Source organism: Pseudoliparis swirei, chromosome 14, assembly GCF_029220125.1.
Source record: "Pseudoliparis swirei isolate HS2019 ecotype Mariana Trench chromosome 14, NWPU_hadal_v1, whole genome shotgun sequence".
Lineage (NCBI taxonomy): Eukaryota > Metazoa > Chordata > Actinopteri > Perciformes > Liparidae > Pseudoliparis > Pseudoliparis swirei.
In genome coordinates, this window is record NC_079401.1 from 8,347,245 (window position 1) to 8,372,266 (window position 25,022).

At 46.7% G+C, this 25,022-nt stretch overlaps 1 protein-coding gene across 1 annotated transcript in view; it reads left to right on the forward strand.

Moving 5' to 3' along the window:
• The window catches only part of LOC130204379 (neural cell adhesion molecule 2-like), a 184,883-nt gene that overhangs the window by 127,940 nt on the left and 31,921 nt on the right, over positions 1-25,022 (forward strand). Inside the window, exons 3-7 of the mRNA XM_056431091.1 lie at positions 5,631-5,837; positions 8,803-8,946; positions 10,568-10,705; positions 20,197-20,314; positions 24,374-24,546. Of these exons, the coding sequence (XP_056287066.1) occupies positions 5,631-5,837; positions 8,803-8,946; positions 10,568-10,705; positions 20,197-20,314; positions 24,374-24,546 (780 nt within the window). The remainder of the gene's footprint in view (positions 1-5,630; positions 5,838-8,802; positions 8,947-10,567; positions 10,706-20,196; positions 20,315-24,373; positions 24,547-25,022) is intronic.

The following is a 25,022-nucleotide window of genomic DNA, read 5'->3' on the forward strand; positions in this document are numbered from 1 at the left end:
GGAAAAGAAAGCAACAAAGATCGTGCTCCTCAGAGAAAAGAAACGTGTGAAATCCATTCCCTCCCTCAATACAAATCTGTCTTATTCCAAAAGTTTTCCAGGAAGAATTGGCAGCAGGGTTAAAATGATTGAACGCCTCATTTCTTCCACGAGAGAACACGTTTTATTAAAAAAATTGCTTCAAAGATGCTGTTTTAGGTGAAAACGCGCTTGAAGTCAAGTCAAATTATTGGTTTTATGTTTCTTTTTTCATGTAGCATCCTTGTCTGTTTCCAATGAAAAGGCTGTTTTCTCGTTGTCATCGATACTCGTCCGTGATTCAATAAAACAAAATGTGAGCTGAAGTCTGGGGGGAAGAAATCAAATGAAAACACAAATACAGAAATCTCTCATTTAAATTTCCAAAGCGTCAGCGTTCCACTGATCGCATCTCTTTTCCCAACCGTTGTGGACTTCAATGTAATTGATGAGATACTTGCAGGTAATTGCACGGCTGCAAAAGAAGTGATGCATTTTCTCTTCAGTTAAGAAAAAAGGCCCCGGAGAAGATGTTCTCAATCAGCTTCTTGGAGATTCACGGTGTCCACGTCTTTGATTAGTTTACTGTTGCTAGGTAATAACTTTAACTTGAGCTATTGCTTATTTGCTCACTAATATTTATAGTTTTCCTCTGCTTTAAAATGAACAGAGTAGTGTATGTGTTAGTATATATCATTTGATTCCAATGGTTTAATCGCTAATGTACATATGGGAACATTGGATGATGAGTACAGTTTGTGCTGTCAAATTTGTATTTTTATGTTCAAATGTTATGAATTCACACACGTCAATAAAATATCCTAAAAATGTTTTTCGCATTAATTTCAAAAAAAGAAGAAGAACGTCCTCAGAGCGACTGACGTGGCATCTATTCATGAGTTCTTGCTTTTAAGAGAAAATGCGACACCAACATTTCGGCTGAATTTGCTTTTATTCATTACCTCGCTGTAAAGAATGTGTGTGTGTGTGTGTGTGTTGAGGTAGTTTTTGTTCAAGCTTCACAGTGAAAAATATGTTTTTGCGGCGCACATTCTGAATTGAGGCTACGGCATAAAGGAGCAGCAGGTACACGGGGTCGGGAAGAGAAAAGGAAAAAGAGTGAGTGAGAGGCGGAGAGAAAGAAACGTGGTGCAGAGATTGTCTTTAGAAAATAGTCGTCTCTAAGTGACTATAGAGAGAGTGAAAGAGAGAGAGAGGGAGAGAGAGATTCTCTCTGGTAAATAAATGCATGAAATGAGAGAACCCTCACAGTAGTAGGATGTTTGTTCCAGTGTTTTTTGTTTTTTGTCTTATAACCACATCTGGTCATATTGTTACAACATATAAACACATAGAGATGGACAAATCAACAACTTTCAACTGGATCTTGCATCCTTCTGGAACTCTACAGGTGGTTAAACACCTTCATCCAAAATTCCTCCCCCCTTGTTTTAATGGCGGTGGTGGAGTCGGCTGCACAACTTGCAATTCGGTTGGAGCGCTTCCATGAGGCGATGGCCAGAGGAATTATTACTTCAGGATGTCCGTTGGTCCATATGACTCGTCCGTTAGATGTTGATGGCCAAAGGTCAAGGTCACTACGACCTTACGTCCGTCCAATTCTCGTGTAAATGATATTTCGGGGAAAGTCTTGAGGGAATTCATTCAAATTCTGCACAAACGTCCATGTGCTTAAAATGATGGCGTGAAGAACTTGACCTCGAAAGTCTCTAATTGGCGCTCATCTGGTTGGAGATTCAACAATTTATTTTGCAGTCATCAAACAATAAAAGAAGCAAAAGCTCACTGTATGGTTTGATGAGTGCACAAGTGAAGTGAAGTGGCTCCTTTCTGAAGTTGTTTGATACCCTTTGATACCTTTACGTCACTGAATATATCAAAACGCAGTAAAATACAGAAATCTGAAGACATCTCCTTCGAAACCATCACCAGGTGTCGGGTAAATAAAGTACTTATCCTCAAGTACAACATGGTTGCGTTCGGTTTGAAGTGCTCGATTGGACCTTTTGTGAGGCAACAAACAACCCTCTGAGAGAGCGGCGCTCTTGTTCGGGTTAAATGAAGCCGAGCTCCTGGCGTGACAAATAAGGAGCTGGATAAACTGGTGTTTAGGTGTGTGCTTCATCCCCTCAGACAGTGGTGGCAGGAAGCCAGAGCAAGTGTTGGCTGCAAAATAACAAATAATCAAAAAAATCAGGCAGCTGCAAAGGCAGCCCCCCGCTGGTCCAGCGAGCTCCAACAGTTCAGATTTGTTTTCATGTGCTTTTTTCTTCAGGTGCGTGGGGGGGTTGGGGGGGGGAGGGTTCACCGCCCCTCATCCCCCCGACATCACAGAGCAGACTGCGATGGAGAGGCCGAGATTAACATGTAACCGATAATGTTGACACTGTTTCGAGCGAACCCCCCGTGTACACGCAGACCTCGCCGGCTCAGCTCTCGTTTTCTGGGGGGGGGCTATATATCCCCCCTACCCCCCCACTGAATCAATTCCGAGAGCGGCGCCATGTGCTCAGCCACCGCGGGGGACGTGGGAGTGTTTCAGCTCGCGCTCGGCTAATTCCGGGCGTCAAGGGGCGCGTCGAGTCAATGATCCGCCTGGTGCAGGAGGCTGAAGATCGCCTCAAAGTTTCAGTTTCTTTGCTTTGCGGAGCGTAGCCGTCGCTGTTCACGAGCGGTTACCAGAAGCCGGCGATCAATCAGCGCGCTGCTGTTTAGACATTTTGGAAGCCAGGAGTCTGTCGCTCTCGGCGAGAATCCGTAATAACGCCGAAGCTTATGCCAATTTTCTGAGCGGTTAGAAAAAATGTGCGAACGGCTATTCATTCGGTCTTGTGAACGCTCGACGGGAAGGCGGGAACAGGGCGGTGGGAAGAGGGAGGCGTGAACAGGGCGGCGTGAACAGGGTGGCGTGAACAGGGTGGCGTGAACAGGGCGGCGGGAACAGGGAGGCAGAACAGGGTGGCGGGAACTGGGAGACGGGAAAAAGGGCGGAGGGAACAGGATGGCGTGAAGATGGTGGCGTGAACACGGTGGCGTGAACAGGGAGGCGGGGAAAAGGGTGGCGAGAACAGGGAGGCGGCAAAAAGGGCGGTGGGAACAGGTCGGCGGGAACAGGAAGGCGGTAAAAAGGGCGGTGGGAACAGGAAGGCGGGAACAGGAAGGCGGGAAAAAGGGCAGAGGGAACAGGGAGGTGGGAAAAAGGGCGGTGGGAACAGGGAGGCGGGGAAAAGGGCGGAGGGAACAGGGAGGCGGCAAAAAGGGCGGTGGGAACAGGAAGGCGGGAACAGGAAGGCGGGAAAAAGGGCAGAGGGAACAGGGAGGTGGGAAAAAGGGCGGTGGGAACAGGGAGGCGGGGAAAAGGGCGGAGGGAACAGGGCGGCGGCAAAAAGGGCGGAGGGAACAGGGAGGCGGCAAAAAGGGCGGTGGGAACAGGGAGGCGGGAAAAAGGGCGGAGGGAACAGGGAGGCGGCAAAAAGGGCGGTGGGAACAGGGCGGCGGGAACAGGGAGGCGGGAAAAAGGGCAGAGGGAACAGGGACGAACCATCGCCACAGCCGAGCAGCTGGGAGGTTAAAAGCTTTCGCTCAAGGGCACTTCGCCGAGGGGATTAGAGAGTATTCGGAGAGTCGTCTCCCGCTACTGGCCTTTTCCTGGTTTTGTCGCAACCTTGCATTACAACTAGGGATGGGTATCGTTTGGTTTTTTTCCGATACCGGTGCTAAACCGGTACTTTTAAAACGATACCGGTGCCTAAACGGTGCCTGAACCGATACTTTTTTTTTAAAACGCACAATGAGGACATTAAAAACCTCTTTGGCCATATTCCCTGTAGACGCCATTATCATGGAGCACTGACAAACAACGTATATCAGACTGTTAACATACACAATATATGTTCTCCATTATATGATGTGTGTGTGTGTATATATATATATATATATATATATATATATATATATATATATTGTCATGTGCAGACCTTATAGGGTTAATCCTGTCACTGTTTTGATGGGCAATGAGAACAACCAATTAGAGGTACTGAAGATGACATGTGACACATAAAGTGTGGGTGCTAGTGACATTTTTCCGTCCCGGCATCGGAGCTCTGTGGCGCGCGAGACGGAGAGCGGAGAAGTGTTAACGCAACACGTAGAGACAGAAATGACATGCTGCTATAGAGGCGATCAATATCAGATCGGTCAAGTACCCAAAGGCGCAAAGTAACACAAGTGGCATTACGCATTGTTGATTATTTTCGCCCATGCGTACCTGCGTACCAGTTATGTGCACCCCTGGTTATAATGGCTAATTTATTATTTCTTGGGCTACTTTTATGAATGCAAGACTTGCAATCAACGTTACGGTACTAATCTGAGTTATGGCTGCTCGTCATCATCGGTCTCCCCGTGTTCAGGGGGACACCCCTAATTACAACTATTATCCATTTTTTCTTTGTCTTCCTTTTGTTTCCTCGTTTAAATCCAGCGAGCGGTCTCTCGGGGGAGCCGGACCAGCCTGCGTCCGCCTCCTCTTCAAGGCTGCGGCTGATGGCCACATAATCCCCCACCGCGGCCTGCAGAGGAGTTAGTGTTCCGCAGGCTACATATGGACGCCAGTTTTTTTTTTATCAGAGTTGAAGTTAGCTTTTCGATCCGGGCCCGCCATTTCCTCCCGTGTGTTCGTGGTTCTGTTTGCGTAAGCTTGTAATCTTGGGAACGAGAACGGGATTTACAGCTTGCATATGTTACATATATTCCTTTTTACACATTTATGCACATTATGTAAATCCAAAGATTATGAGTTAATCTTATAATTTCAGGCCATCTGTTCCTTCGACGAGGACAAACATCAACAGCGTGGAACGGTCTTCGGCTGTTCAGCGGACCGGAGCGAGCGGCGCTGCCATTGCATCGACATGTAAAACCTTCAGCGGCTCTGTGTGAAGACAGAAGCACGCCCAGGAGACACAATCTGACTTCCATCCAATGGACCCATTACAGTCGTTCTCCAAGTCGTTCCGCGGCGCAGATTGAATCAGAAACGGTTCGTCTTGATTGAAATCCGCCGAAATGGGGCAACGCAGTGGTTTGTTTATGTCCTCCTTCTGTAGCTTTGTCCATTTGATAAGGACAAAGATGTCCTCGCATCCAGATGAGACGTACACGAAAAAGCCTTCTCAAGGGGGGAAAAAAACAAGCTTTTTTTAGACCGTTGTTGTTTTTCCAGAACCGCTGCAGGCTGACAGGTTTCATGCGTAGAGAAGCCAAGGTAATGTCACTCGTGGGCGTCTCATTTATTTTTTTACAAATTATCGTGGCACTGAACGGGTTCAACTTATCAGAACAATTTAGAGAATATATAAAGCAGATGGGAGTCAACTAACGGCAACCTCTTTGCAAAGAACACGATTCAACTTCCTTTAGGCATTGAAATGTGAACAGATCTCAGGAGGGGGCGAGGGGGGGGGGTGAGTGGGAGTAATCGTTGAGACGTCTCTTTCTGAACGTCGCCGGCGGCGCCGCTTCGAGAACACAAAGCGTCTTCACAATCATCGTAACCGCGTCCTTTGTCCTCTCTCCTTTCGACTTTGCAGCTATCGGCGAGCCGGTGAGGCTGGAGTGGTACAACCCGCAGGGCGAGCGCATCCTGGCCTCCAAGCGGATGGCGCTGCACACGGAGACGTCGCGCTCCAGGCTCATCATCTACAACGCCATCATCGAGGACGCGGGCATCTACCGCTGCCAGGCCACCGACGGCGGCGGCCACACCGAGGAGGCCTCGGTGGTGCTGGAGATCTACCGTAAGCTTGGCGCACAGCGGCGGAGAGAATAAAGCTCTCGCATTCGTGTGTGGCCAGCCTATTCATATTCCCAGCCCCAGCCTGTGTGCGTGTGCATGTCAGGTCCGCGTGTTCCTCTGACTTTGTGCGTCGCACTCTTTCTGGTGATTAAAGTGTCATGACAGCGAGTAATGCCGTGGGACTCGGACCCTGCCAGGCGTAATGAGGGATGTGGCGCCGAGGCTGACCCGCCTTGCTGACCCAACACTATTTCCCGGGGAGAAAAACCTCATGTTACGAGGCGGCGAGCAGTGAATTAACCGCCATTTGTCCCGTCACGGCGTCCTTGAGCAAGACGACCAACTTAACCCCCCCCCCCCACCACCAGCTCATTTGCTGAGGATAGCAATATAGGACCAGCAGGGTTGGAGCTGCTGATGTCCTTCGTGTATTTAGGTCATTTTCAGACTGCGTTAGAAACTCCATGTTCAGTATTAAAGGTACAGAACATTAAACTAACTGAATAAATATGTGCTACTCGTGGTCTCTGGAGCTAGAAGAGGGACAACAAACGCAGCAGATCAAGCAGTGTGTGTGTGGTCTTAGAGACGTCGAGCTGCAAAACATTTTTGGACAAAGTTTCCGTTTAAAAAATCCTCGAATCCCCATTTAGATACAAATGATAGATTCATGCAAACTTACGAATCCTCCTTTTCACTGGTAGCACAGTGACAGGAAATGCATCAATATAAAAATGCATGCGGAAGGCACACACACACGCACACACAAAAAGACACAACAAACCAAGTGAATTCTGAGGAGTGAATAACCTAAATACTCAGATACTGCGGGTCTTTGATCAGGAGTTTTCCCCCAACATTAATTGGAGGAAACGTCAAGGTACAGGGATTTGATTTGAGCTGATACACACACACACACAACCATACACACGCCTGTGTGTGGTTTGCCTTTTTCATCCTCTCCCGGTAAACCATTAGGGGAGACAGCTCAGCCTCAATCACTCCTGCCACCACTCAGCACCTCGCCTCATTCCCCCACACATCCAGCTCCCTAAAATCATTGTTTCCATGGTAACAGGGCGTCGCTCACTCGGGGGGTGGCGGCACTCGGTATATTGATCGCACGAGCAGCGGGCGGATGAAGAAACCTGCCGGTTTGCTGCCAGCGCGCAGCCGGAGCGAGGCGAGGACTCTTCGGCCCGGCGAGCTTCGACGTGTTGAACACCGACATCACGACCTGAGGTGGAGAAAGTGGCAGCAGCGGATGACATCTCCACCATGATGTAATCATCTCACATGCGGCGGGAGACCAGTTGTTGAGTCCAACACTTTGCACAAACACAATACAGCGGATCGCTGCGGCTGCCCAGGAGCTTTTTGAGGCCGCGGTGAAGTCACGGCTCGATGGATCACTCGGGTCCCGACATTCGAGCTCCCGAGCGGATGAATCCGACTGATTTGTCGTGACGATGTCATTGAAGCGCGTGAAGGATTTCCATGAAAGGACACGTCGGGTCGCCAGAGGTCGAGGCCCAAAGACGTCGGCGATCCCCTGACGTTGGCTGTGGTGCCACCATGTGGATCTCACTATTGGATCCCCACCTCTGGAACCACCGGGTGGACCATCAGGTTCCCCTCAGGAGGAATTATAGTGACTTTGTTTGGGATTTAACTCGTCGTCTGGCTCCATCGCCCAGTCCAGAAGGTGGATGTGTCTAATACTTGTGTTGTTGTCGTACGACTTCAGCCGATTGGCAAAACGTTGGCGTCATCGTCACGATTCAGCCTCCCAGAGCTGCCGACTCACACTCCCAGATGAACCTCTCGCCGGCCCACACACAAGATGAACATTTAAATCGCTTTTTTCCCTGATAGACAAATTCGGAAATTGCTTTGAATCATCCGCAGCGGTTTGGCGCCTTTTGCCACCTCGCAAGGTGACGGGAAGCTCGTCAAAAAGCACGCCGGCGCCTTTTCATTCTCCTCTTTTAGTTTATTGATGGACAAAGCCGTAACAGTTGCACGGCCCATTCTCCTCTCAACCAGCAGCATTGGCCAGTAAAGACAGGAACCGACCGGCAGAGTGGAATCCATTATTAAAGCGTCCCAGAAACCAAGAAGGAGTGAATCAAATGCCGCATGTGTTCTCGTCTAATTATGCACACACAAGGGCTGCCGAATAGCTCAGCTCATTGATTTCTTCGTCTTCTTCGTCTTCTTCTTCTTTCTTTTGTGTTGTTGTGTTGCCCTCTCTGTGATTGGCAGCCAGTGTCACAGCCACCCTTCTGTCTCCCGTCCTGTTTCATCCCAATCGCCTCATCTGCGTCCCAGAAAACAGTCAAAGCCGGATTTAGCTTCTTTTTTTTTTGTCATTTGATTTCCGTGAGTGAAACTATCCGACCGTTCCCGAGGCACACATTGTTTTCCCAAACGCTCGCTTTCCCAAACGCTGGCCTGCATTGCGAGGCATCGAGTCACATGACGGCTGCCCTTTATGTCGTTTTTTGCCGATTTGGGTCGGTACCACGGTTGGTACCGACATTGATGCCCCTGTGAGGATGAAGTATTGCAGTGCTCCATTAACTTGTCATTTCAATGAAATTCCCATCAGCCTCAATCGAGCCGAGCTGTGTGTTAAATTAGCAAAGGTGAGCACGGTAAACATTATATCTGATAAATAGTTATGGTTTTAGGTGGAAAGACACATATTCATATCGCACAAACACAAAAGCTTTGAAGAAAACCTGATTTAACAAGTCCAGGGGGAACATTTAATTTTTTTAACTTTTCCAAACTTCAAATCTAGAGTCTCAAAACCATCGTCGTCACCACAACGGCAGGAGCACAGCAGAAATATGTATTTTCCTTTTGATGTACGAACCTGCAATAAATTGCTCTGAATGCTTGCAGAATGACATATACAAATAAAAAAAGAAGCCATTTCCATCTTGTTTGATGTCCCTCAGAGAGGCTGACGTTTCGGGATGTCCAGTCGCCGCAGGAGTTCCGCCACGGCGAGACGGCGGAGGTGGTGTGCGACGTCATCAGCTCCCCGGTGCCCGTGGTGGTGTGGTACTACCAGGACCGGGAGATCACCGAGGAGCGCCACAGTAAGTCCGCGTGAGATGGTGGAGGACGGATGGATGGAGAAACATCTTCAAGAAGAAGGTTGTTAGTAAGAAAACAGGAATATACAATATGTAGGTTTTAAAGCCTTTCCTTTGTAAATGTTAGATGAGGATGCATTGGGCTTGTTTATAAGACCCTTAAGGACACAAATACTTTGTTTACTCCGCTTGGCACCTTTAAAACAAAAGGCCTGAATGGGAACGACAATTTAGAAAGTGGATGGAGAGACGGAGTTTTTGGGGAGGAATTAGATTTTCTAATTAATTTATTTTAATGAAGTATGTTATAGCTTATAAGTAAAGTTAGTAAAGTTGTTTTGTGTAAATGAAGCAGATCAGCTCAGAGGGTTTAGTGTTCGAATCTTAATAAAATATAAGGGACAATGTTGTTAATCCGGTTATGAATATTCATGTCATAAAAAAATCACATTTTTGGGGGCTTTTCCGTTATCAAACTGTGAAACCGATCTGGATTATTCCAACGGTACATAATAAAAGTGAAGCAAGCAGCGATTTTACAATAATTACATTTTGAATGTAAACCTTGCCAAATGTACTTGATTATGAGGATGAGAAAAGCTTCCCGACGTTCCCGTTTGTCTTCCTGCATGAGAAGACCAGCCGACGTGCCAAAAAACACCCACTGTTCTCTCGTAAATGCTATTTCTCTCTTTTGTGTGTCTTCACAATAAGACAAGGATATCTACGGCTATAAATAGAAATCCCATCAGCCCAGGAGGGAGGCGTATAACTCGGACAGAAACCGTGTTAACAAGCGACTGAGAGAATGGATTACGGAGCGGGCGGACGGGGACGTTCCAAGATGCCGCTTTCCCCGCCCGCGCCGGTTGAAAAGCGATATTTCCGGGCGAAAGGGCGGAGTTAAACTCGATTCACAATCGACCTGTCAATCATATTCCGTCCTGTTTGATCCAAAGATACATCAGCCCCTCCCTTTTTAATCCCACCCGTGTGCTAAAAAACTACTCGGTACTCGGATGGCAGATTACCTGTCGGCGGTGTTATTCTCTGATAGCGACAGGTGCAATAGCGGGAGCCGGCGCTCTAGGATTCATTATGTCGACGTCTCCTCCGCCCTTGATTTACAACTCTCTCACTTCCAGCCGTCCTCCATCTCGACGGAAATGCACCGCCCGAGCACTGATTAGAAAGAGTGACCCCTTGAATCTGTCACGTTTTTTAATTGAAATCCAAATCTTCCGAATGAAACCCAGAGGAGAAGGTTTTTCTTTTTAATCATTTCACTCTAATTACAATGCGCGGTTATAAATATCTTTGCTTTGGAGAAGGAATGAGATAGAAGCGGCCCGCATCACTCACAGCCAATCTCCCAGTGGCCACAATGGGAGAGGTGTGCAGACTGTAATTGCGTGAGTGTTTATCTGCGTGGACTTTATCAGGTGAAGACTGACAGTCCACCGCAGAGCGGCAATTTTCTCTGCCGGTTTTCCCAACTTTCTTATCTCGCCTCTCTCTATCATACACTGTTGTTCTTTTGTCTTTTCCTCCCCCTCCTCCTCCTCCTCTTCCGACTCTCTCTCTCCACCCGTCTGTCCTCCTCCTCTTCGCCGGTGCTGTGAAGGCAGGTTCCAGGTGCTGCCAAACAACAACCTCCAGGTCCATCAGGTGACCAAGGCCGACGAGGGCGTGTACCGCTGCGAGGCCAGCGTGGAGGCCCGCGGCGAGATCGACTTCGTGGACATCGCCGTGGTGGTCAACGGTGAGCAACCAGACAATGGGTGAACGTGAGACTCCCATCTATTAAGGATTGGGTGTCCATGAAGACAGGTTTCCAGGGGCCAAAATATCCAAATCTTTAGTTCATCCTGTTAGACTTTGAGTCTTTTTGTCATTAGTCTGACATTATTATATAATCATTAGATGATTCTTGCAAAAATACCAACTCAATCGCTGTCTTGGAAACCGTAGACCCCCTAGGGGGTCTGGGGTCTTTATTGCTATAAGACACAAGCACATATATTAATGTTGCACATCAAATTAAACAACAGAGCCTTGACTACAAGAATCAGTTAGCCATTTAAAAAAACAAACAGAAAAATTGAATGCCATTTTCCTCTGCGAGTTAAGGCCGCTCGGCGATGCAGAACACAGGCGCACACTCCACTTCAGAGTCAGCAGATTAGCATGCATTAGGGATCCGGTTTCCTCGGCAGACACACCGAGGTTTCCGTGAACGAACACCGACCATTATGTTCCTTTCCGAAGCCTACGAGGCACAACTCGGGGTCTGCAGATGCCCCAAAAAAAAGCCTAAGTGAATGCGCCCCTGCAACAGAGTTGTCATCTTTGACAGACTCCGATATCTTTTAATTAGGGCTGTCAGCGTTAACGCGTTAATCTATGCGATTAATTTGGCCGGTTTGACACTGTTTCCGTTTTTAAAACAATTATTTCTCCGCGAAAATAAGGAGCAGAAATCAGTTTAACTCGTGGATGAATCAGTCGGGTTTCCTCCTGCTCCTCCTTCCTCCCGTCTCCACCTTTGATACACAGAGGAACGAAGGGGCGACGTGTCGGGTGACGCGGCGCGGAAAGAACTCGTCACACGAAACCTTCACCGTGATTTGTCAATCCGTTTGTCTGTCAACATTTCGGTAAAAAAACAACCAATGAACACTCAGTAAATCACAAAGGACCTCCCACCTCACAGGTTAGGCTCATTTAGCAGCCTGTCAGTCAGAGAACCAGAGAACACGGCGAGGACAATGAGGCTCATTTCAGAGCTGAGATTGTTCTGGAATGTTTGATGTATAACACGTGGGGGTGTGTCACATGCAAAAGACTTTAAACGGTGAATTTAATTTATTTTGTAAAATGTATAAAATGCCCCCAGCCTCCAGAGGGTTAACTTGACATATGTGAATGTCAGTCAGTTACCAAGGCCACTGGTTCTGCTGCTGTTCAGTGTTAAAGATGACAGGACCAATGGGGTCTCAATATACTTCTTTTTTTTACTAATCTGATGTTTCACTGAAGAAACAATTTATCATCCACGATATTAAATACCTCGCTGGCACTGTATATGTAGGAGCCTCTTTGAAAACACAGCTCTGTGTGAAGTTTTGTCTTTAAAAAGAAGGAAAACACTTTTAAGCGCGATTAATCGCAATTTCAAAATGTGCGATTAATTAGTTAATTTTTTTTAATCGATTGACAGCCCTACTTTTAATCCTTTCAAGTGTCCTTTAGTGCGATTTACATTGTTTTCAATTATCGGTGTGTTTGGAACTCCACGCAGGGCCCCAAATATCCCAAAGGATGTCGTTTAAAATGTTCTCATTTGTCCTCATTTTACGGCGAGTCACCCGAGACCGCCGAGGTGATTGAAACGTGATCTCACCGCCGCACGACGGTTGAGTGGCTGCAATATTGTCTCTGCCCATGTGTGACTCTCTCCCACCTGATGTGACAGCGGAGCCCCAAAAAACCATGAATTGCATTTAATTTAGCACACCACTTACCTCACTTCCGAGGAAGATCCAATAAGCCGGCTCAATGAGGCACGACCTATTATTGCAGCGACGCAACACTCGCCAGCTGAGGTCTAGATACTGTCCAGAGGAAGGAGGGTCTCTAAGGAAGAGACTGTCCAGAGGAAGGAGGGTGTCTGAGGGTGAGACTGTCCAGAGGAAGGAGGGTGTCTGAGGGAGAGACTGTCCAGAGGAAGGAGGGTCTCTGAGTGTGAGACTGTCCAGAGGAAGGAAGGTCTACGAGTGAGAGACTGTCCAGAAGAAGGAGGGTATCTGAGGGAGAGACTGTCCAGAGGAAGGAGGGTCTAAGAGGGAGAGACTGTCCACAGGAAGGAGGGTCTCTGAGGGAGAGACTGTCCAGAGGAAGGAAGGTCTACGAGTGAGAGACTGTCCAGAAGAAGGAGGGTATCTGAGGAGAGACTGTCCACAGGAAGGAGGGTCTCTGAGGGAGAGACTGTCCAGAGGAAGGAAGGTCTACGAGTGAGAGACTGTCCAGAAGAAGGAGGGTATCTGAGGGAGAGACTGTCCACAGGAAGGAGGGTCTAAGAGGGAGAGACTGTCCAGAGGAAGGAAGGTCTACGAGTGAGAGACTGTCCAGAAGAAGGAGGGTATCTGAGGGAGAGACTGTCCAGAGGAAGGAGGGTATCTGAGGGAGAGACTGTCCAGACGAAGGAGGGACTCTGAGGGAGAGACTGTCCAGAGGAAGGAGGGACTCTGAGGGAGAAAAGTGCTCAGAGAAAACTTAATGAAACTAACGACGTTGTCCGATATGGCACCGCCATCTGTTACAGTGGCTCGTCTTAAAGCTGTTCTCTCAAACGTCTTTAGTAATGTAACTTTTGAATTATTTTTAGCTCCTTTGTTTTCACTTGAAATACTATATTTGTATCAACAATTGTTTTTATGACTTGAGTAGGTATGGCTCTTAGGGATGAACCTACAGACAAGTGTCAGTTCCCCTCAGCTGTACGGAGGTTTTAGGGTCCTTCAGCTCTTTTTTGGTGGGTTTTGACAATCCCATAAAATGAGCTGGCATCCAGCGACGTGCTTGTTGTACAACGGCATCTCCAAAGCGATGTTTCCCTACACTTCCGTATAGGGATGAGAATTGATACGATTTTAACGATTCCGATGCCTTATCGATTCCTGCTTATCGATTCGATTCCTTAATCGATTCTTATTGGGCAAGGGGTGAAAAAAAGAGCACAAACGGGTTTATTTACATTAATTTTCTATAATGCTGCACACACCATATACAGTATGTATACATACACATTTAAAAAAATTTAAATAACCAAAAACATTTATACATATTCCTCTTGAACTTAAAATAAAACTTACATAACTTAAATAAAATGTATTCTGTTTAATTTAAACATGTTCCTAGAAATTACAGTGCTCCTTCCTTTTTTTTAAAAGGGTATATGAACTGAGCTGCCAAAAATGAAACTAGCAGTCGCAAATACCAAGTGTGCAACCATCAATTGTATGGATCATCAGCAATTCTTGTGCAGAAAAATAAGCACGTCTGCTTTCTCCGGGAGGATACGCGATCTCTCAGGACTTATTGTGTCTCCAGCCGTGGAGAACACTCTCTCAGATGGGGTGGAGGATGCCTGAACACAAAGATATGAGGAGGTGTACAAGATGTGCTAGCTGTAGCCTGTGACCCAGACAGACGACCAGCCTCTGAACCGGTCTGACTCTGAACGTCATCAGCTAAATTGGATGGCAATGGAGATTATTTATATAGTGAAAGCTGGTTTACACAATGAAACAAATGGCACTAACAAAATCGCTGAATTTGCTGAGCTGACATAAAGCCACATTAAGAGGGGAGGCAAACACGACCTCTGCCTCAATGTAGGGGGCTGACAATGGAAGATTCTATAGAATCGAGAACCGGTTCTAAAACAGAACCGGTTCTCGATTCCCATCCCTACTCCCGTACGTGACGTTCATCCCCCTTCCCATGCCCTGAAGCTAGACGCGTAAATCTCCGAAGAACTATTTCTGTCGGTCTAGAAAACAGTAAAGAATAGTGTTCTCCCTCTATGCCACCGCCTTTTTTTATATTTACGGGCCGTGTTATTTATGGTTCGTTCCTTTTCCGTGGGTTGCAGTCGCGAGGGATTACAGTGGAGCAAGAATATCCGTCTTAGCAGAGGATTTTCCAAAAAAGGAGCAGGAAGCCAGAGAGGGTAGTTTATCGACAACAACCCCGGACTGGTCGAACGACACAGAGGCCCTGAACGCAGCAGATGGAGTGGATCGCTGCGAGGCTTCGGGTATATCAATGAGTGCAGCACACGGCATGTTTTGTCAATCGGCCGCGGACGGCGGACTGCTTTCTGGTGCGAGGCCTGGGGTTGTACCAGCGAGGCAGGATAAACACACCGATAGCAAAGAAACAGGTCCATGTCTGGAGGCCGCGGGTGGAAGAACAAAGGGTGGAGGTGAAAACCGAGGGCACCTTCAGGCTGCGCCTCGTCTCCTGAGGTCTGACGATCGAGCACTTCGAGCGCTCTTTTAAGACAAAGTCAGGGAGGGGGGGACATCGATTCCGGTCCGTTCTGAACCGGCGATGGCCAACGGGGGGGGGGGGGGTGAATGTTCCCGAATCTTCCTGCCCTGCATCTGGAGCTCCAAGAGTAGGCAGCCATAAAAGAAAAGTTGCGGCTCGGTGATTTCTTTCACTCAGTTTATGCATTTTGCCCAACGCATTTCATCTCCTATAAATTCTTTCTTATTATTGCAGCTTACTCTTCCTCCCCCGCGGTATTAGCCGACTTGTTTTATTGAGGCAAAGCCGCTAATAAAGCCCCGGCGAGGAGATTATGCCCGGTGAATCTTTTCTTCAAACGGCAGTCTAACCATGTTTCTCCAAATCCTCGGATAAAAGTCGCATATTGTGTTTGTTAGTGCACGGCTGACGACCAGCTGAGTTGATTTGCTCGTAAAAACTACGATTGGACTTGATCTTTACCTCCGAGCCGCCCGTCACATCGAGTATAATCATAGATATGTCAGTCATGCTGTCAGAAGAGTGTCTCCGGCAATGTGTTAACAGACGTGCAGAACTATCTTTTTTACTGAAATCAGGGCTGGAATAGTTCGCTTGTGGACTCCTAAATATTCATGGGTCACTACTCGTCGACGAGGAGATGCAGCGAAAGGAGCTGGGCTGACCTGGCGTGCCCTCCAGGATGAGGATCATCGCGTCTGGGGAATGAGGGCCGACCCGCCGGACTGCCGATCGACCCAGAGGGCAAAAAAAAACTCCAACTCCAAAGAATTACGGGGGAGTTGTATAAGCCTTTCATCGGTTTGGAGAAATGAGGGTATTAAGCCGTTCAAAGTGTCTTTTCTCTCTGTATGCGTGTCTCAGGCTGCTCCGTCAGCTCGGTTTATCATGGCCGCATTTGGCCTTTCTCTTGACATGCGGCGATTTCTCATCCCCGGAGGTTGAGCCGAATCTCACGAAATGAGACATATCAGCGGGAGGCGAACGCATTGTTCATCCCCCCCTGTGGGTTACATCAGATGGAGTCACACGTAAAGGGCGTAGACCAGGACCAAGGAATATCAATACCACTGAACGCCTCATCATGAGCCGACTCATTACCATGAGTCGGCTCAGGACAGAGCACAGGAGCGCTGTCATCGTTATGCTAATTCTAAGCGAAGCTAATGAGCGGTATAGATCCTCTCATCTGGCTTTCTGCAAGCAAACAAGTAGACGCATACAAAAATAAATGCTGCCTTCATGCAAAATCGTCTTCGATTCATTATTAAACTGAATGTAACTCACATCTGAGGACAGCATTTGCCAACAGCTCCATTTTGCTCCCTTCAAGTAAGCCAAATGTTCCCCCGCTAATCATCATCAAAGATCTCTCCGCTCTCCACGCTGATGACACCCCGATACGTGCAGTTTGTTTCCACGGTAACTGATGGAGATGTAAATAACTCCCTGATTTCCCCTGTCCCCCTTCTATTTTTCCCCGAGACACTCTCTCACTTAATTGCCGGTTCACTTACTCGCACACTCGACCCGGCTATTTCCCCTCTTTTTTGTCGCTGGCAGTTGAAACTACCGGCCGTGTCCATCAAGATTATTTTTTCGCCGAGACGTCAATCATAACCGCCGGGGTGTTCGGGAGGAGAGTAAGCGCTGTGTTATACTGAGTCGGGGGCTGGTTTCTGGCTCGTGTGCTCTAGAAGGAGAAGGAGCAGACCGCAAGATTGCGCCTCTGCTCATTTCCCCCCTCCCTCCAGTTCTGCTGCCCTTTTATACAAGCAGCATCGGCTGCTGACTGATTGCCAATCAGTCAGAGCAGCTGACTGATGACCAACCAGCCAGCAGCCGAAGGCCAGATTGGGGACAGCTGCCACAGCGTTGCATATGAAGAGAGAGAGAGACCTGGGAGTGGAGGAACTAAATCTAACAGATGCGTTAAAATTGGGGGCAGGACAAGTTTTACAATATTTGAAAGGAACAGGATTAAGCAATAGAATTTAAAGCACTGACATTTTTGAATCTCCCTTTTGTTTTGTTTGTTTTATTGATTTTGTTTTGTGGGTATTTTGTTGGGTTTGGTTTTGTTTGTTTGGTTTTGTAAGGGGATAGGAATGCACCGTTCACTGGATGCCATCCGCCTAAAAATTTAAAAAGAAGAAGAGAGAGAGAGACAGAGAGAGAGAGACACTGGAGAGGATGGAGATCAACTGGCGGGGAAAACAATGGTTATCATGTCAGGCAGACGCTCGCTCTCCTCGATCGCCGACTCAGGACTATTGGAAAGGACTCATGGTGTTTGATTATTGCTCAGGCCGTTTCTGCACCTCTGTACACGTGTGTGTGTGTGTGTGTGTGGTGGGGGGGTGGGCGGTTGCTCAGGCATATACTATTGTGCGTCGATTTCACTCCGAAATATTCGTCTTTTATTCTCGCGTATGGCAATGACCAAGCGATGAATGGACGCCACGGGACAGCAGATAGATCAGACGCCGCGGCGTCGAGATGTAGCGTGAACGAGTTCTTCCATTGACGCCGGCGTCGTCAGTGTAATTGATCTTTTTTAAGAAAGACTACGGCACACTGCGGCGCTCGGTTCATTAGGTGTGTTGGGTGATGCTTTGTGTTGATTAGAATCCCCCCCCCCCGTTCGTTATCGCACAAGTCAAATGTTTGTATGTTTTCAGCACTTTAATGACATTCGAAGCCATATGTCTGTTGGTGTAGGATCTATGTGAAAGACCGTGTCCTCCCGATGACATCGCTTTAAAATGCAGTTCATTAACCTTCAGTGACGACCCAACACCAAATTACAGTTTTGAAAATATGAAACAAGTGACACCTTAAAATGTCTCCCCACTCTTTCTTTGATCAGAGAAAAACAAATGGTGCACCAAATTACAGTTTTGGGAAATAATAAACAACTCGGCTCTGTTTTCCCACCAAGTGGCACCTCAACTGTCTTTTTTTGATTAGAGGAAAACAAATGATGCAGGAACGCCGTCACTGTGCAGCTGCCAGTCTCAATAACACACATTTAACACGAGTGCAAACATCTGTTGAGGAAGGTTTTTTTACACTCACAGGCTTAAAATCCAAGATGTTTTCGGGGAAATGATTTCCCTTTATTTTCATGCTAAGTGCGTGTGGCGATGTTTCCTACCTGTTGTCTCGTGACATTACAAAAGGTGGGATGAGTCAAATGTAAACGCACTATCTCGAAGGCCAGACCTCACATGCTATTGGGTGCATTATTAACTGGATAATGACATCTGATCACAGACTTTTGGCATTTAATAATCGTTTCTGCCCAAATCTCAACATCCAAATGTACCTGTGGGCTTACTCATTGTTTCATTTCCGAGGAAGGGCGTCTTCCGTAGCTTTCTGCAGGACTTGCTTGAAACAGAAGGAAGATGAGGAGATAAATGACCTTTTTAAAATGCAGAAAAGATCTTTTTTCTCTCTCCTGTTCTTACGGAACAGTACAGATAGCATTTGCACCGCCTGGTCTTCTAAGAATCCTCTGAAGTTCAGACGTGGTGGGCTCCATGCGATAGCATTTCAGTCGTGCCTTTGTGCGTGCGTTCCCATTTTCCTTATCCAGGAAAATACAGTCCAGATAAAGAAATTGTGTCATGATTTTCCGGGAGCTTTAATAAGGAAATTCTATTGAGGCGAGATGGAGAACATGCAACAAAGATCCAGAACCAGGGGCCTTGAAGTTCAGGGTCCTTGCATCAAACCAAAAGCCTGTCTGGATAACAACGCAAAATTATTTAACCCTTGTGTTGCCTTCGGGTCATTTTGACCCGATTCAATATTTAACCCTCCTGTCGCCTTCGGGTCAATTTGACCCGATTCAATGTTTAATGTCGGTGTTCTTTCGGGAGTCAACAAACAAACATAAAGTACCTCACACTTAAACTTGGAAAACAATATTAATTCTAATAATTTTCTGGAGATTTTAATAGCTGGGGTCATATTGACCTCAAGGGTAAAATATGTTAGTAAATATAAAGGTAACAGGAGGGTTACACATTGAATCGGGTCATATTGACCCGAAGGCGACAGGAGGGTGAAACATTGAATCGGGTCAAATTGACCCGAAGGCAACACAAGGGTTAAGGTGAAATTACTTACTTTTTTTTCAGTTTATTGTATATAGCCCAATATCACAAATTACAAATTATCCTCAGAGGGCTTTACAATCTGTACACATACGACGTCCCTGACCTTTGACCTCATATCGGATCAGGAAGAACTCTCCGAAAATTAGAAGAAGAAAAAACTTTCACGGAGAAAAAAAGGAAAGAAACCTTCATGGGAGCGACATAAATGTCCCAATAGATGTTGAATGCAGCTAAATTGTGAATACATTAATTGGACCGGGGGCCCACAGCCGGATCAGGAGTACGGCATAAGTGCAGGCTTGAGAAAAATTGGACTGAGAACGCCTGACAAGAAAAATAAATTGAAAAGAAGCTGGCATAAAGCCGTCATTTGGAATAAAAGGCAGAGACCGGCTCTCCTCTTACCAGATGGCGAGGTGACATGACAGCGCTCAACATGTCCTCTTAAAGAAGTCATCAATACTGCCGTCACCATGGCAACCTGTGTGTTTATACGCCTTTTGTGGGGAAATGTTGACACCATATCAAGCACACGCACACACACACAAACAAAAACACGCTGTTTATTCTCACAGCTCAAAAACATGACAAGTGACAAAATATTGTGTCCTGGAATTAATATTCAGAGTGAACTGTTTCCCCAGTTTTGCGTCTCGCCGCGAGGAAGCGCTTCTAATTATGGATTCGGCGGGAACAAACCGCGGCTCGCCCGACGGGGACTAACTGCTTGAAGCGCTCTTATTCGGAGAAGGTGATAGTCGATTTTCCGATGTCGGAACACAGTTCTCCCCGTCTTGACATTCTTTATACGAATTGGGCCGAGCACTTCTGAGTCACACAGTGGCGTTACGGCTCTGTGTTCGGCCTCCTTTGTGTTTCTACCAAAGCCGGCGGGATTACCAACAGAAGTATAGCGTGTCCACTCGCTGCTCACAGGCCACGTTTATCCATTTGAAGATGTTAGCCCTCATCATCCGGCTCAATAGACACACTCTTGTTGTTGTTGTTGTTGCTTTAATTCCTCCCGTTACCTCTCGGCTCTAATGAACGTCTCTGTTTGTGTCCGCAGTCCCTCCGGTGTTGTCGGTGTTCCAGCAGTCCTTCAACGCCACCGCCGACTACCAGGAGTCCGTCACCTTCACCTGCATGACCTCCGGATCTCCTGACCCCGTGGTCACATGGCACAGGTACCTCCCGCTTCCTCGATACCTCGGTACCGCTCCGACAACGCGCCGGGAGACGAGAAAATGAGAAAACGGTGGACCCTTTTTTTTTTCTGGGAGGGTTTTGTTCCCACTCAGCCACGAGAGCGTCAGATTCGGTTGGGCGGTCGACTCTCGTCTGGCGCTGGCATACCAATGCGTCCCCAAAAGAGCTCGGGCCAAGTCGAGTCCTTCCAGAACAAAGAAAACACATTCCTTTATGCACGCGGCATTGTGCCCGCGGGGGGGGGGGGGACTGGAAGTGCACCATCGGTCTCCTGGAGCTCAAGGGTCCAAACAAAACCAGATGAAACCTCCTTCAATAACCTCCGTGCCGCCGCTGCACGTCTTTGTGTGCGTTAATATGAATGCGAGCAGCCCCTCGACCCATCGCCCCCCCCCCCCCCCCCCCGAAGCATCCGCACAATGGTGTCGCACGGCGTGGAAATGTGCACCCGAAGAGCCGTTGCCTCCTCCAGAGCTCCACATCCAGGAGCTGGCTGACGTCCACTCTGCAAGGCGATCGTCAAAAAAAGGTTTTTTTTTGCACCTTTTTATTTTCACACACAAGCTTGTTTGTGTTCTTCTTTCTTCCAGTTAATTAATTTGAATGCACCATATCTGCGTCGCTGTGTGCCAAATCAATCATGCTGACGTTGTCTAGGTGTGAAAAAAAAAAAAAAATGCAATGTTTACATCCAACGAGCTGATATTTTCACGCGCAAAAATAAAAAATGCATGGGAACGTTGCATCACAGCGACGATCATAGTTGGATTATCATTGCGTGGTAATGCGGGGGGAGATTGATGATTTTTTAAAGATTGACAAGGACGGATCCAACGTCGTGTTACCCGTGAAGTATCGCCGGCCTCGGCGATGTGTCTGCGAGTTGTTTTTTCACGCCGTGCGGAATTGAATGTAAATCAATGGCTCGCCCCGGAGGAGCAATGGGGAAGAGAAAACGCATTCGAAAAACTGCTTTGAAAAATGTGTATGGGTCAAATTTGATTTTAACGGCATGCAAAAAATGTGGCGACGTTGATCTTCAAATATTAATATTTATTCAAACTTAATTCTTGTACCAGTCGCCGGCGTGTTTTTCCAGAACTTCAGCTCCAATAAAAAATGAGAGGAAATTAAACTAGTCTAAAATAAACACTTGAATTGAACATAATGGCGCGCGGCAACATTTAAGTGGGAAGTCTTAAACACCCACACTTAGCTTTGCTTCTCGGCAATTTGAAGTGATAATATTCCATCTTTAATTACCACCTTCTGCAGCCGCTATTGCCGAGCGGAGCGGTTTGAGTGAGTGGCGGCTCGTTTGTGGAGGTGGAAGGATGCAAAGCGTGTGACCGGCGGGTAGCAACAGGTGACACGAAGGACATAACAGAAAGAAATATGTCAGGAGGCAACGTAACTAATCATTTTCATTTCAAAACTTCATTAATTTGTCGCCAAACTTTTTCTGAAAAAAATTATATACAGGACTGTCTCAGAAAATTAGAATATTGTGATGAAGTTCTTTATTTTCTGTAATGCAATTAAAAAAACAAAAATGTCATGCATTCTGGATTCATTACAAATCAACTGAAATATTGCAAGCCTTTTATTCTGATTTATTGCTGATTATGGCTTACAGCTTAAGAAAACTCAAATATCCTATCTCTATATATTAGAATATCATGAAAAAGTATACTAGTAGGGTATTAAACAAATCACTTGAATTGTCTAATTAACTCGAAACACCTGCAAGGGTTTCCTGAGCCTTGACAAACACTCAGCTGTTATAAATCTTTTTTCTAACTTGGTCTGAGGAAATATTAAAATTTTATGAGATAGGATTTTAGAGTTTTCTTAAGCTGTAAGCCATAATCAGCAATATTAAAAGAATAAAAGGCTTGCAATATTTCAGTTGATTTGTAATGAATCCAGAATGCATGACATTTTTGTTTTTTTAATTGCATTACAGAAAATAAAGAACTTTATCACAATATTCTAATTTTCTGAGACAGTCCTGTATATATGCAGCACTGACAGCAGTATATTTGGGGCACAGGCCTTGTGATATCAAAGAGGTAAAAAAAAAAAAAGGTAAATAAGCTAATATATACATATACAGTATATATAATATTACACATTCATCCCATTAACCAAGATGCCCATGACTAAAACATCCTATAAAATCCATTCTGTACATTTGAACCAATACTGGTCACAGACTTCAAACTGTGTGTGTGTGTGGGGGGGGGCTCGTGCATCACTTTGCAAAGAACAAACAAAAATATGAAGACGGGCGGCTCAGCCGGGAACGACTTGAACTTCCCCGAGTCTCATTCATCATGCTTTGTGGTTTGCAGCGATGATATATTTACTCCTCTGTGTGTGTGTGTGTGTGTGTGTGTTACCTTGTCTTCCGGCAACAGAGCAAAGCAGGGGAAATGTGTTTTTAATGATGTAACAAAACTGCTGCAAATTTCGCGGTGATTTCGGGGTGAGAGGGCGACGCGGCGACGCCTCCTTCCTCTCACATTCCACGTCCTCGTCATCGTCCGTCCCGCCGTCGCCTTGTTTTTTGGCTCGTATTCACAATGGCCGCCGTGTTTTTGATCGAAACAATGGAGCCCGTGCGCCTGAAGAAAAGGAGTCGGTCCTATTATTTCCGATTATTACCCCTCCCCCCCCCAACCCGTCCGCAGTCAGTCAGCGTAATGACATTCGGTCGCGCACGCGCTCCCCCTTCCGAAGATGAGGCTCCTCTTCATTTCCTCTTCGGCTCGCCGGAGTTATTATTACTCGGCTTTCGCAGTGTTTCCTCCGTCGACTTTCAATTATCCGCCCTTCCTCGTCGGGTGGTCGCCGGCTCGGGGTATCGCCGAGGAGTCGAGAGATCCGCGCGCCCCGCGATAATAAGATTGTTTTTTGGTTTTTTTTCCATTCACACAGCAGACTGTGCGGGGGGCGGGGGGGTCTCCGGGTATATTTAGAGCCGTGCGTTATTCTGAGCTCGCTTCCTCCCGTGACTTTGAATTCAATTTACACGCGAGCTCGCGAGGTTAAAAGAAGAGGAGGGTCCGTATCGTATGAACGGGTAGAATACGGTTTCTTCCGTACGTATTCTTCATGCTTCCGGGTTAAAATATCTTTTAGGTGGATTAGAAATAAAATGCAACTGATGATCTCGTAAGGCGGTTGGTTCTCTTGGTATTCTTTTATCCCGCGGATAAGAATCTCTCTTGAAGTAGCTGGAGGTTAAGTGCCTTGCTCAAGGACACACTGGTTATAGTTGCTAAGGGAGAGGAAGAAGATTACTGGATCTTCTGAGCCGATCCGTGGCTCCAAACCGCTTTTGACACACGTCTGAACATCTGACCTTTGACCTCCAGACGATGAACTCTCCCATGAACACTGAGTCTCAATAAAAATATTAATTTGGCCACGACGTTAATATGAAAATATTGATCGGTGCAGCGGCAGGAAGTAAAATCGATAGTATTTGTTTCGAGGGTAACGATACCCCAACGGAGCGAGCGACTCTATTTGCTTGTTAACCAGCCGTGAATCCTTTGAGGAATTTAAAGGTGCAGTACCCACGTCTTTTTGTTGTTTTTGTAATAATCTCGTACTTTTGCAGCATGCATGCAAATAGCCTTAAAAGGCAACCGTGAGTTTGTGAAAAAAAAAAAAAAGCTGAATTTCTCGGTGAACCGGCGACCCCTTTAACCTTCCAGATGACACGGCTCGTTAAGATGCGATAAATCAACAAGCAGGAGGGGGGGCTGCAAACCTGCTGCACGCCATTATGCTTCTGCTATGAGGCTTAAATATAGACATGGATCAATTTAGCGGTTGCGTTCTTCTTTTTTTCAGGACTAATTTCCCAACAGAGTCCGATAGGAAAAGGCATCAAGTCAGCACTGCGCCGCACGCCACCGCGGAGCCATTAGAGGAGCGCCGGACGTACACAACAACAACATGAGCCTCAAACCGACGACGGTGTATACAATGTGTTGTTATTTAGTTGTTGTTGTTGTGTGTTGCAGGAAAGGGCAGCAGCTGGAGCCGTCCGAGCAGTACATCATCATCCGGCAGGAGGAAGGAGGCCGCAGCATGTTGACCGTCCGCAACATCCGGCAGCTGGACGGGGGCTCCTACACCTGCAGGGCCACCAACAAGGCGGGCTCTCAGGAGCGGGAGATCTTCCTCAAGGTGTTCGGTGAGATGCGTGAAGTCACGGAGAGTTTAAAGTAAACCCAAACCTCGCTCTTTTGAGGAGGCCTCAACCTCTTATGCAACTCTCTCCCCCATTTGAAAACTATATATTTTCTTTTATTCCAGTCTCATGAGTCCATAACAACGACAATAATAACATACAAACACTGTTTCTGCAAATGTCAAATGAAAATGAATAAATAAACATAACCTCTCTCACCTCTGGTCAAGGCATGGAAATAGTTTTCGAAGAACATATACCACTTTTAACATCTCTTGGCAGAACTATATTCCTGTGTAATGTACCTTTAACTATTCACCATTCATGGGGACTATAACTTTAATATAGCCCGACATAAAACCCAAACTCTCCGCATGGATAGATTTATCTCAACGTAAGTGGAAAACATGTTTTAATTCATTCTTTATTTTACTGAATAACGCGAGCGCTTCCCATCCTTGAAGAAGTTTGTTTTTCAT